Genomic DNA, 13680 nt, shown 5'->3' with positions numbered 1-13680 from the left:
CTTTCTTAAGTTTAGATTATTTCATACTCTACTGTACAGTACAATACTTTACGAGATTACGTAATCAAATTCTATTCTGCTTAGTAACAATAAATCATTCATACGCTCTAATTGTATAAACGATTTTACGTAATCATATATAGTCTTCGCGCAGACGTACAGCAATTATCAATAGAGTATATCACGTATCTACGCATCTACATCTACAGCAGTTAACCTGTCCTAGGTGCTACAAAATTGTTGACTTTTAAATTAATAACGATTCATTTTATGATAGCGATTGATACGCAGACATTATGAATTTGTACGAAATATTAGGACACTTGGGAGCGACATATATAATCATTCGAATTAGCCTAACACTATGGCATTTTCTTCGTCTATTTGTTCTACCTAAACTTGGATTCCGTCTTCGATTAACAAAACTTGGGCAATGGGCCATCGTAACTGGTTCAACAGATGGTATCGGTAAAGCTTATGCAAGGGAATTAGCCCATCGAGGCATGAATGTTTTATTGATTAGTAGGAATAAAGATAAATTAAAGGCAGTCAAAGAAGAGCTTGAAAGCCACTGTCATCATGAGATAAAGACATTGGCTATTGATTTCAATCAGCCAAAGAAAATTTACCAAACCATATCTTCAGGTAATCTACCTTACCACAATAATGTTTATTCCGTATATTGTTTGCTATCTCCCCCTTCCTACCCAGTAGTGGCTGCGTGTCCATCGACTTACCTTATTTATCACTGTTGTAAATGTAGCAGTTTTTTAATAATGGAATTAAAAATCGAAACATTGCTTAGCTTAATTAAATTGTCCAACTTGTAAAGTAGAATAAACATAGGTTACTATCCTGTTCAAGATCATAGCATCAATCAGCATACAGTGTGTTATGATATGCAAGCCTAAATCAATTTCAATCTTAAATTATTAACTTTCATTTTTCTAATCATCTTGTACTATAGAAATTCAAAATTTGGACGTAGGTATACTTGTCAATAATGTTGGTATTGCCTATGAATATCCCAGTTATTACGATGAACTGAGTGATCAAATATTAGAGCAAATACTGAATATTAATGTTATATCAGCAATGGAAATGACTCGTCTTGTCCTACCAAAAATGATCGAGAATAAAAGGGGTGCAATTGTAAACGTGGCGTCCATTGCGGCTTCTGTTCCTATGGCCTTAATGTCAGTTTATTCATCCAGTAAAGCTTTCCTTGACTTTTTTTCTCGCAGCCTTAACGTCGAATATAATAAAGATTCTATCATTATCCAAAGTCTTATACCAGGTCTAATATGCACAAAACTCTCAAAAGTGAACAAAATTAACCTGTTTGCACCTTCACCAGAGACGTATGCCAAGCAAGCTGTTAACACTATTGGATTATGTGATAGAACTACAGGATACTGGCCTCACGAATTGCAGTATACTTATATTAGGTTTATGCCTACCTTCTGGGTACAAAAAGAGATATATAATACATGTAAGAGGTTACGAACTAGTGCTCTAAAGCATCTCGAGAAAGAAAAATAGTAACAATGCCATCTAAAAACTATATATGCGCATATAATTCTAAGCTAAAAGTATTTAGAAAGCCTCATGGTTTAATTTTATATTAGTAGAGGGGATCATTTAAATGTAAATGAATCATTATTCCTGAAGATCTCACAACGTTAAGCATTTCGAGGATAGGAAATGCCCAGTATGGCGATAGAAATTAAAGATCTAGCAACATCAACTGAAGTAGCATAAAAATTACCGCGTATGCTAAAAACCCTATGCCAAAGCTCATTATGTGTTTAAATAGTTTGACATTAGACATTGTTCTAGCGTTAAAAATGTGTAATACCATGCTTAAATTTTTCAAAATTATTAAATCCATGTATAAGCAATAGCTGTGATGTATAAATGCATTGCTTGATATAAATACCATCTAGTGCTCACCCGTGATTAGATATGAATAGCATTAACGTATAATGCTGTAGCTTTCTGTAATAGACATCAATACTATTTTTTAATTGATAGGAACTAACCTCTTTTCATATTAATTTAAAATTAAAATTATGATAACAGTTGTCCAATTACTTCGGATTGACATTCAGTTTTCTGCATTCTAGACGTTACGATTATATAATGCACAGTGCAGTACTCGTAGATTGCATCACCATTCTAGGGCGGTTTTACGTTGTCAGTTAGTACTCGTAATCGAATTAGAAATCCATTATTGCATTTAATATCCCTATGCAGTAATATTGCAATCCTAATTACTGAGTACTGATGAGCAGGGCTTGAATTTACACTATAGATATACAGTATAGTAGAAATGAAGACTTTCGTACATGCTATACGCCATGGTAGACACTATAACTAACTACAGTAGTTGTAACTGTTTCTATAAAGTTAATACATTTTGTCTGTGCGCTGACAGCCAATTCAGCTTCGACTTATAACGCCGCAATAAGTTATATTATACCGTATACTGTTCTATATCAATAATTACGCTAGGCATATGGTGGATATACTCATACGTGTATTAGTTATAATCGTAACATACGGATTCCCGGATTTCCCCTCTTCTACAAGCTATCTTGTTTCTATCTTGGTATTTCTATGCGCATTACGTCATCTGTGTTTGAATAAAAGGTTTCTCTAAACTCAAAATTACTTCTACATCGACTCGTTGTTATTGTATCTACCCTCTTATAGCTGCGCTACTCCATCTTCCTTTATCCAACCTATTATATGTATTTAATCAATAATAAAGGTTGTATTAGATATGGTGATAGATTTCTCGATGATTATCAACAATACTGCAATTATTAGATCTATCCAGGATGTAAACATTGAAGTATATCAATTTTTCAGACGCAATCTCATATCAACCAGCATCATTGCCAAGTTTGATCATGTTTATCTATGATTGATAATTGGTTTTCCATTTAACGCCATAGAAGCATCTAAAGTTGATTTGATTGACTCATTCTCACAAAACTACTGTGTTCTGCAGTTTACGAAGAATAGGGTACAGCCTGTGTTATAGATATCCTGCATAAATGGATATGTCTCTAAAGTGGTCGATGGACAGCTAGATTAAAATATGGGATCTGGCTATCGAATCACTACCTAGCCAGTTATTTGCTATCTAGTAGTTAGTCTCTGTAGAAAATGATAACAATATACACTTAACTATACAGTATTGTACTTATTTAGGCATAGTCCACGCATGAATTAGCTCGAGTACAAGCCAACAATTTTTACGTTTTGCAATCTCTAATCTACCATCACATTATTGCTTTTGATTTTTACTCTTTACTTAATAGAAGTGTTCGGAATAAGAATCTGTTGTAAATAGTGTTAGATATTACGATATACAGTACGTTACATTAGCTATTAGATAGAGCGTTAAGTATATGATTAGAATATCACGCATATAAGTACTTGTAATATGATGATTTATATGTAGTCTTGTAATACCGTACATGATTATATTGTAAAAGGCGGGCTGATAATTTATATATATATATGCCTATGTTGTAAAGTAAACGATAGCTATAATAGTTAGTAATTAGATGTAGTATATGTTAAATGCTACGACGCAAAAGGCAAAAGGTGTATGCTGGAATATCTATAAATACCCAGTAATTTTAATAATAAAGTCAATTACAAATCTTACTGGCGGAATATAACTCATTGCTTAAAAAAAACAGAATCCCCAACGAATTGTGGCTGCATGGGCTGCAGCTAAGTGGCAGCATCGTTGCGTTTTTAGTATACAGGAGCAGAGGGGAATTAGCTAATGCTATACAGTACAGTGCACCCTTTATGCCCTTAAGTTCATGAAGATATTATACAAAAGTCCTTTAGCCAAGAATCGGCTAGTTGCAGTAGTCTACAGAAGCAGAAGGAATTAGTTGCAGTAATGCTATACAGTGTATCCTTTATGCCATTGAGTTTATGAAGATATTATAAGGAGAAATCGTTCGATCATTCTGCCATTTTGTCATTGAAAGACCGGCCCGGACTAAGACGGGCGGACAGAAGGCATAACTGCCCAAAATCATTATGCAAATAAAGTGTCACCCAATTGTCTACTCTTCTTCACTAGTTAATAATAGCACATTGAGACAGATAGATGAGAAGGTGATCACATATTTGCACGGTAAGAGTGAGTACGAGAGGAAGCTTTTTTCATCTATTTTTCTATACGTCAAGACGGCTTCAAACCATTCTACTGCGACATATAAAGATTACTACCGAATACGTAGTAAAGCAGTTGCTGCCCAAGTCTCTTGTAGGAGGGCGAAAGAAAAATGTCTGCTTGTCGATTTGGGAGTAGATTTCTCTCCCCTCTACAAGTTAAAAATTTACGCCTTTCCAGCTCATCTCTTATATCACAATCACGAACATTATCTACACAATCGACCTGGTTCAATCGATCCGAAAATTCCAACAGTAATCAAGGTGGAAGAAGTAAATCATCATTAGCCTCCGTTGCCACGGTTTTAGCCGCTGGATTAGGCGGTGTAATATGGCTCTATCATCACCGTCAACGTTGGCTATCATCGCTTTTACCCATCACTTATGCTGCCGAGGAAGAAAATCAAGAAGAAGAAACTGTACCCAAAGTTGTCAAGTTAAAAAAGAGCCAACGCCGATTTAATAGCTATGCTTCACGTGAATATATGGGAGAACCGGTGATGACGCCCCACGATTTTTTACAATGTCTTTTAGGGTCTCACGTTACTGGTAAATAAAGCATTCAAGAAACAGAATTTTTATCTAGCGTAGATCAGATTGAAATGCTGATAATGACGCTATCAATTTTAACATCATACGATAGCAATGTTAATGTTGTAATGTACTGTCTTATTTTTATTACAAAGAAGTGTACTGTAGAAGTTTTCTCGTACATTGCCCGGAGTGTCGGGCATTCTATAGAATGCCCGAATCCTTACATTGACCGTGCCATATATGTTTTATATATACATGAACATGGTAAATCAATTCACTTCTTGATTCCTTTTCCTACCTCTAGCGCGTAAATGTCGAATGGCACTATCACAAAGGGTTAGTTGTTCTACGTATAATATTAATAATAGTCTTATATTCGTGATCAAATACTACTTTGCCTGTAGTTTATAAGATGTTGATTATGATTCTCCATTTTATATAACCTAATTATACAATCGATGTGATTAAGATATCATTCTTTGCTAAATGGATTCTAATACTGTATACGTAGGAAGTAGAAGAAATGCTCAAAAAGACACCGCCAGCATCACGAGGTTCTGCCAAGCTATTTCGTTCAATCGGCCATGAGGGTAAGAGATATATGTTATATAGCATCTGATGCAGTCGTAATTGAAAATGTCCCTTTCTAACAAACATTATAGACTATATTAGCGTGATTAATACTAATTATAAGTTAGAGTAACGAATTTTTAACTATAAATTAGTCTCTCATCCAGTAATAATAATAACTGGAATGCTATGCATCACGATAAGCTTTACCTCTACTCGGTTGCGGTTTAAGTTTATTAAAGCACTACTGAAATGGATTTATCGATGTTTTCACAACGTCTTTGCCCTATTCATTAAATAGTTATATACTTCATTTAGGGATAATTACCTATTCGGAGTTTCTTTTTCTCGTAAATGCTTTAACAAGTAAGTATGACCTATTCTTCCGACATCAGTAACTTTCAATATAAATATTTCAAATATCTGATTAATGGAATCCTCAATTATTTGAATTTATAGAACCTCGTTCTGGCATCGATATTGCTTTTAGAATGATAGACACCGATTGTAGTGGAAATATTGATTTTAAAGAATTTCTAAACGTAAGCGCTAACACGTAATTCAAAGAGTATGATACTTATATGCTAATAATTTACTATCTGTAATCCAACATACTAAACCAAATTAATTATATCTGCTGCATTTCAACATCACAACATCTCAAATCTTCTACCATTGCAGTTACAAGAAATGATTTCACCGAAGGAAAGTAAATCAAAGGTAACAGATCTTGCTACTTAATACAGATATCATCTAAATTTCATGATTTTTCTTTTCATCGTAGCTCAAACATATACAGTAAGAATGATTAAACTGCACATCTAATGTCAACGTTCAACTTTTATATTAGGAAGCTGACGGAAAGACCGATGGATTTAAATCCACTTTAGTAGCGCACTTATTTGGGTTTAAAACTAATCGCGAAGTAAATAAAGAAGATTTCTTCAGGTGGAAACACTCTAACAGCTATACGTTCATCGTAATATAATATGTAAAGACGTTGAATCTCTTTCTTATCATGATAATTTCTTCATGAATGATAGATTCTTTGAAGACTTACAGAAAGAAGTTTTAGAATTAGAAATATCCTTCAAATAGCTAATGACCAGTATTCATTGTCGATTTTTAATTATATCGTACTGTAATATTTGAACACAAATTGTCGAATGCTGTCTTTAACAATTTCTACTTTCAAGTATACTCGAAAGGGATGTCTACAATCTCAGAAACTGATTTTGCTCGAATTTTACTCAATCACGTAAGCCAAATCGAGCGGAAGGAGTTTCTCGAACGAATAGAAGGAAAAGTCAATAATACTAACGTGAGGAAATATAACATTTTCGATAGAGAAATTAAAAAATAATGATGCAATGCAAATAACCATAAAACAAATCTTTTTATAGTACATCACATTCCCGATGTTTGAAAAATTTAGTACATTTATTAGAAGTTTGGATGATTTCTCAGTAGCGATGCGTATGTTTGCTATCACAAATCAATGCATCACTAAAGGTATGTTCATTCCATTAAACTACTTTCCTGAAATGATTATTCGCTCACCTTACTTTGTGTAATTACCATCTAGATGAATTTAATAGAGCTCTGAGAGCATCAACTCGCTTAACATTGGATCCTACAATTGTAAATGTCATCTTCTACTTATTCGACCTAAATGGTGAGTAACCACACCATAACGAATCTTTAAGATTATCTTGAACGGATTAATTTAGCTGTTGTTATTTTCATCGTTTTAAACTTTGAACTTATATGTTCAGATGATGGCACTCTACATTACGAAGATTTTGTCGATGTCTTAAGAAGTAGACGTGAAAGACGCTACGTGGTAATGTGAACTTTAACTAACTTAAGAACCAGTATAGCCATTTGTTAAAATATACATTGTCCATCCTTATTTATATGAACCATGATTAATACTATTTTATTCTGTTACAGGAGAAAAAAGCAAACGGTTACGAATTTTTCAAATCTTGCTTTAAACGTCAAGTCCGTAAATAGCTATTTATTTTTTGTTATCTGTATGCGCGCATATAGATATGATACTATTACTGTATATGTTTTAAGATTACACAGGTTAGAGGTATATAAAAGATCGATAAGTACCATAAAAGTTTGAATTATATTACTTATGTATGTAATCAGTACTTTTCAATATACGTCAGCATTCCTATGCTATATTTTTTTGAAGAAACAATGCGACTGTAATTGTAAAGTTCAACAGATGATATAATCGTAGTACATATAATAGTTTCTTTAAGAGTAGAATGAAACGATCATTGGAATATTTTGTTATTCGGGTATGGGAGAATATTAGTCTAGTTAAAAATGTTTATTGTAATATTCCGTTCTATGGATTAGCAAGAACAATGTCTTATGTATACAGCAACTACGATAGATAAATAGGTACTCTAGAAAATTTCAAGTAAGAATACGGTATGAATGTATCAACTAAGAAGTTATATGTAACTTTAAAATTTATACAGAAATAAAGTGACGTTTCAAATCCTTTATTGATAGATCGTACAATTTGCTAAATGATATTTGCACTGTTACAAGCGATAAACGTAGCATTTTAAGGATGCTTATAACTATTAAAGCAACTTGGCGTAATAATCCAGTAGCAATCACCTATTTAAATTATGCTGTGATACTCGTATATTAACTGATTAACTAAACTAATAAGAAACCCGCTGCTTGAAATACGCTAAATAAAATATGACTGACTTGAAATAATCAAAGTATCAAGTTCCTGAAGTCAGTGAGCTAAATAGTGTAATCTAGTGACGCTTATCTCAATCATGCGTGCAAGTTATAGTTGATTACAGAATTTTTCATTCAGTCTTAATAATTATATATTAATAGATAGGGATAATTTTTGAAATCCTTTAGATCTAGGTATTCAAAGTCGAAAGCACTAAGTACAGTCAAATTAGAGTTATTTTCAAATAATAATTAAACTAAAATCAGTCTTCTAGTTATAGAAAACGATTTTATGGTAGATAACACACGTCTTCTTTCCAGCTTATGACACTATTAACTACTATTTCCAATTTTTGAGCGCCAATTTTTTGCATTTTCAAATCCATTCTTTGCGCTTCTGAAGTCAGAAATTGCTTGCTGAAGTTCCTCATCAGTATTCATGACGAAAGGTCCTAAAATTTGTCATTATCAAATGTATACGACAATGTTACAAACAAGCAGCTTCAACTCACCATAAACTTTTTTATCTACTAAAAAAGAACTACATAGAGAATTTAAAATTTCTTATCAACGCATTTCATACCATAATGTGCAACAGGCTCCTTTATAGGCCGCCCAGCAATCAAAACAAAGTGACAAGATTCAGATTCCTGCAAATAAAAGAGGGGTGTAGAGGCAAGTATCAGAATTGGATGCAAGCAATGAAGTATCAATATGTACGATCTTGCATTATCACACCTTGTTTTCGAATTCGAGGCTATTGCCCTCACCAAGGACAAGAGTATAATGAGCCTCGCCTTTAGTCTGTGCATTAGCAGGCCCTATAATGATTACGTTATCCAATTTTTAGCCTTAACCCATACAATCAAAACTATTCATGTAAACTATTCTATTGCTATCGAAATTAAATTACCAAAATAGGCATTTCCACTAAGGACATATACGAATCCGTTCCAACCTGTAATACGGATAGCAAAATACATCCTATTAAGAATATTATGTACTCTAGAAGCGAATGGAGTGCGACAGAATAAATCAACCCAATTTAAAGCCAAGTCATTTAATAAATAGATTATCCTTGACGTAAGTAAATGTAATTGGACACATAATGAGATGCAAACCTTCCGTCACAGGCTGAGAAAATTTTGCTCCTTTATCAAGCCGAAAATCGAAAAGCATGGTTGGTGTACGAGTTCTTACTTTAGCCTAACAGTTCATTATAGTATTAGGGAAATCATTCAAGAATCTGTACTTTGTCATTACTGTTCTATATCAAGGGTGAACGGACGAGAAATATTGAAAAAATTGATAGGGATTTGATAGGTTGAACACTGCAGAATTTGAGATATAGCCTTGACTATCACATACTTTTTTTCCAAGTGCTTCTCCTGCAATGACAGCCACATGTACTCCGTCCTTAGATGCAGTTGGTATTTCTTTCTTTTTCAATTCTTGATAGGTTGGATTGGACATCTATGATTAACAATTATTACATAGAGTACGCTTAAGTCTCAAAATGAAGGCCATGTTTGATATGCACTGTAATGTTACGTGTGTAGAACTTGTGGAGATAAATTACACTAGAATAAATTGTAGATAAAGTAAACTATTGACTGCTTCTTGTTTTGAAAAGGTATCAATTTACTTCAAGGGAAATACTATATGAAAAATGGTAAAACAACAGACATGTTAATTTACGTGTATTTTTATTAGTCTGTAAGGTTAATGAACTAGCATTTTTCTCTAGTCGTGCAAACTAGTTTGCAGTAACCATCATATTAATTGTCAATATAGCCAGATACAACACTAAGGGTTGGTAGCAATACTTGTATAATAAAGAAACTTCTTACGTATGATCGCTTCGATCGAAAAAATTTTAGGTTTACAATAAGGAAGAAAAACGTATACACTATTTAATTTAAAGAAAATGAATCCTGCCTTCTTTATTACCCTACCGACATGAAGTATCATTTATGTTATGCATAGAGTACTCGATGTTAAATCATGATGTATGAATAAATTATCGTACGTGAAAGAGCTTCCATGTAGCAATACACATACGTGTCACTACTAAGATCTTTCGCGTTATAAGTTTTCCATTACATTTTGTTAATGAATAGTTGATTAATTATACTTACTAGTACACACTTAGCTTTATTAAAATATCGAATTATGATGATTATAACTATTAGAAAACATTTCATGGCAGGCAAGGTACTGTACTTGTTGGGATACTACATCAATCTGGCATTACTTGCGATTACTAAACGATTCTTTTGCGAAATGGCACTATTTAATATTATCCTGTATTCTACCTTACTGATGTTTAATGGATTGTTGTTACAACTATTGAAAATGGCAACCGACCTTATATTCCTTAGGTAGATTAATCCACAGTTGGAGTCCATGTCCAGGTTCATTATCAGAAGCGGGCATTTCCGCATGAACGATGCCGCGACCAGCAGTCATCCACTATGTTGCATTAAGGTGAAATGATTCATTTTCACTTACGATCATGAATATCATAGAACTGTGATATGTATAATAATTTGCCTTCTATCTTATCTTAGCAAGAAAACTAATATCTTTCGGTAAATAATAGTACTAATGAATGTACAATGTCATTGATATTGTACATTGTGCAACTGCTTTATCATGTTTTAACGAACAGCGTTGAGTTAAGTGAGAAGTAAAAGTCATTAGGAGAGTAGTGCTATTCATAAGGCATTAATAAATCTTACTTGTAAGTCTCCTGGACGAAGAGTGCCCGAATGACCACAGAAGTCTTCATGAGAAAAAACACCATTAAGTACATAGGTCACCTTATGCAATCCATAGTCAATACCGGCAGTTCGTGATGGCAGATGACAACAAGAAAATGAAAAAGTTTAGTTAACTCAAGCGCTCTTAACGGCTTAATAAATGCTGGTAAATTGGATTCTACCGGTATACAGTCAATAAGTTACCGTTTCGAAACCTCGATGAGGATGATCGGGAAATCCAGCAGGTTTACTCACTTTAAATTCATCCAGCATTAAAAATGGATCTAAATTTCGTAGCTAAAAGCCAGTCCATCATTGGATCAGTAAGCAAAATGACTCAGCTAAAATGGCCAAAACAAAAGGCATTCTCTCTTTCTTTTTACTTACCTGGGGCCGTCCAATACTTCGACGAACACGGGCTCCTACACCTTCATTTTGTTCATGAGACAAGAGAGATTGGATAATTTTCCGCGACATGGTTGTATTAGTACAATTAGGACTAGAACAAAATGAAGATTGTTGACGATGAGCAGAAACAAGATTTCGATCGATGGTAGAATGGCTGCTACAAGCGTCGATGAGTGTCCACAATAGCCAGAGCAAAACACTTCTCATTCACTTGCCGTCTAAGTCTTGCAGTATTGTAATACTGTAGGTTAAAGGCTCAAGCTGATTAATTAATTATTATTATAATGATTTGACTTCTGCGTTTGCAGTATAATGAGATAGCAAATTGCACAATTGCCTTGACTACGTCACTAACGAAGAGAAAAGGAAAGCACCTAGTAGTCAATAGCTCCTTATTTCAAATTAGGCGTAACTTAAGTAAGCTACTGTCTATTTTATCCAGGGAAATACTGTATGGAGATTGATCAATGGCCGGCCTGGACTGGAATAAGTAGAAAACGGCATTAGTTGACGATGTTGTCCGATGTTACTTACAACTGTAAGCTAGTGATTCATTTGAACGTTACTTTCCCCCTTCTTAATAGCTATACCTTTAAGGTGCGTTTTATCCTAGATCAACCCAGTACAGTATATATGAATGTAAGGAAAAAAAATAAAGTTGTTTATTTACAAATGCTGTACAGCAGAAATGATCCCAGAGTATTAATGGCCAACGAAGAACAGCTATGAGGTATACTGTGCACTAGTGCCGGCAGTCCCGCTAGGAGTATACTTGCGTTATTCGACAATGGCCATGGTTGGTCAATGCCTTATATTGCATTATTTTATTTTTTGTTGGATTCATTATGGAGCTAATGCTAACCAAGTTCTTGGCTAGCATAGCATGGGAGACAAATACATCTGATCAAAGTCCATACTGCAAACTGTTGAAATGCTATATAATTTCCAAACGTTTTAATTTGGATTAAAATGGACATGAGCTTAAGGGTGTTAATACGTACTACATGCCCTTTTTGCCAACGCAACCACAACGCATTAACGTAATCAAGTTACATGTCGAATTTCACTTTTTGCGATATTTTTCTGATCGTAATAAACCGAACCAATCATTAATCTAAAAGCTTGAGGAATAAAATCGTCACAGAGACTGCAGCGCGCCAATTGTATAGTAAAAGGAAACGTGCTGTAAAGTAATAGATCGTTTATTGAGCTAATACTAACTCATGTTCTTGACCAGCATAGCATAGGAGACAAATGCATCTGATCAAAGTAGAGTAATAGATCGTTTATTGAGCTAATACTAGCCCATATTCTTGACTAGCATAGCATAGGAGACAAATGCATCTAGCCAAAGTAAAGTAATAAAAGGAAACGTGCTGTAAGGTAAAATATCATTTATTGAGCTAATACTAACCCATATTCTTGACTAGCATACTATCGCAGTCAAATAAGAGAGCCAAGCAACTTGCTTTAGAGTACAGTATCACTTATCGGCAGTGAACTAATGCTAACCTATGCTGTGGACTAGCATAGGAGACAAAGGCATCACTCAAAATAGAGTATATGATAAAGAAATATGGCGTAGGGTAGCTGCAACGTTAGCGAGATTAAAGAGTAAAGCTAAGTAAAAATAAAAAGTCTAGGCTAATTCAAACTGCACTCGCTATTTTTATCTCAGCTAATGTCTAGTTCAAATAGACGCGTATTAATTTATCCTTGCAGATTCCACTGTGTTAAATTATTTTGAAATAAAAGTTTCAGCCACGATATTATTAGCACAGGCTATTACTTTGGACTGATGGGAATATGCAAAATTATTATTTGAAAACAGTAATTGCTACAGAATACTAATTAGATACCAAAAATTTTATTGACAGAGCTCATTACACGCTTAATCTACTTGACGTTATGGAACTGTACAACACGCGACTATTTGGCTTGAATATAACCTTACAAGTGCACATACTAAATTGAACATTTACAATTTACCTTATTTGCTTTATGTAACTGCCCAATAAAATCTAGAAAGTAAGCACTAAAAATTATATACATGTATATGATAATCATTTACCATTCAAGTTTAATGCCATGCTTCAAATTCCTTTAAAATTAAAAATGAGCATGAATAATAGCTGTGAGTGCATATGCAATTAGATATATAGTTCACGCATTTGCCTGTTAATAATTACCAGCAAAGAGCATAATATGTTACATTTATTAAAATTAAACCAAACAGTTGTATGTATTACTTGTTTTCAATGCGATTTTTTACTTAAGTCTTTCCATACATGATGCAATATAACTAAGTATACCTGTTTTACGAATTTTTTCAATTCTAAACTTTACTGCTTGATTTGGGTCTTTGAAAGTGGCAATAGCTATACTTTTTCCTTTCTCTGTGAAGCAATAAGCGTTATGTTTATCTCTCAAATTGTTTTAATGCAACTCTTTATTGCTTGGCCTGGACCTTTAGTGAGGCGCC

General features: G+C 33.8%; 3 protein-coding genes across 3 annotated transcripts; 2 read left to right on the top strand and 1 right to left on the bottom strand.

The window, feature by feature from the left end:
* Positions 1–296: 296 nt before the first annotated feature.
* Positions 297–1542, top strand: TRIADDRAFT_26050 (uncharacterized protein; the record flags this gene model as incomplete). Its single annotated transcript, XM_002112993.1, has 2 exons — positions 297–645; positions 968–1542. The coding sequence occupies 2 exons, from the start codon at positions 297–299 to the stop codon at positions 1540–1542; spliced, it is 924 nt and encodes a 307-aa protein (XP_002113029.1).
* A 2777-nt stretch (positions 1543–4319) lies between these two features.
* On the top strand, positions 4320–7326 carry TRIADDRAFT_56755 (uncharacterized protein; the record flags this gene model as incomplete). Its single annotated transcript, XM_002112992.1, has 11 exons — positions 4320–4755; positions 5045–5076; positions 5252–5330; positions 5629–5676; positions 5770–5852; positions 5992–6030; positions 6161–6235; positions 6714–6822; positions 6896–6985; positions 7086–7153; positions 7264–7326. 11 exons carry the CDS (start codon positions 4320–4322, stop codon positions 7324–7326), a joined length of 1122 nt encoding a protein of 373 aa, XP_002113028.1.
* Positions 7327–8361: 1035 nt separating this feature from the next.
* TRIADDRAFT_50332 (uncharacterized protein) lies at positions 8362–11267 on the bottom strand (the record flags this gene model as incomplete). Its single annotated transcript, XM_002112549.1, has 10 exons — positions 8362–8480; positions 8612–8678; positions 8767–8849; positions 8942–8986; positions 9150–9234; positions 9397–9501; positions 10396–10500; positions 10770–10850; positions 10995–11087; positions 11178–11267. 10 exons carry the CDS (start codon positions 11265–11267, stop codon positions 8362–8364), a joined length of 873 nt encoding a protein of 290 aa, XP_002112585.1.
* Between the last annotated feature and the right edge of the window lie 2413 nt (positions 11268–13680).

This window comes from Trichoplax adhaerens, genomic scaffold (genome assembly GCF_000150275.1).
Source record: "Trichoplax adhaerens TRIADscaffold_5 genomic scaffold, whole genome shotgun sequence".
Lineage (NCBI taxonomy): Eukaryota > Metazoa > Placozoa > Uniplacotomia > Trichoplacea > Trichoplacidae > Trichoplax > Trichoplax adhaerens.
This window is presented reverse-complemented; position numbering and strand designations above follow the sequence as displayed.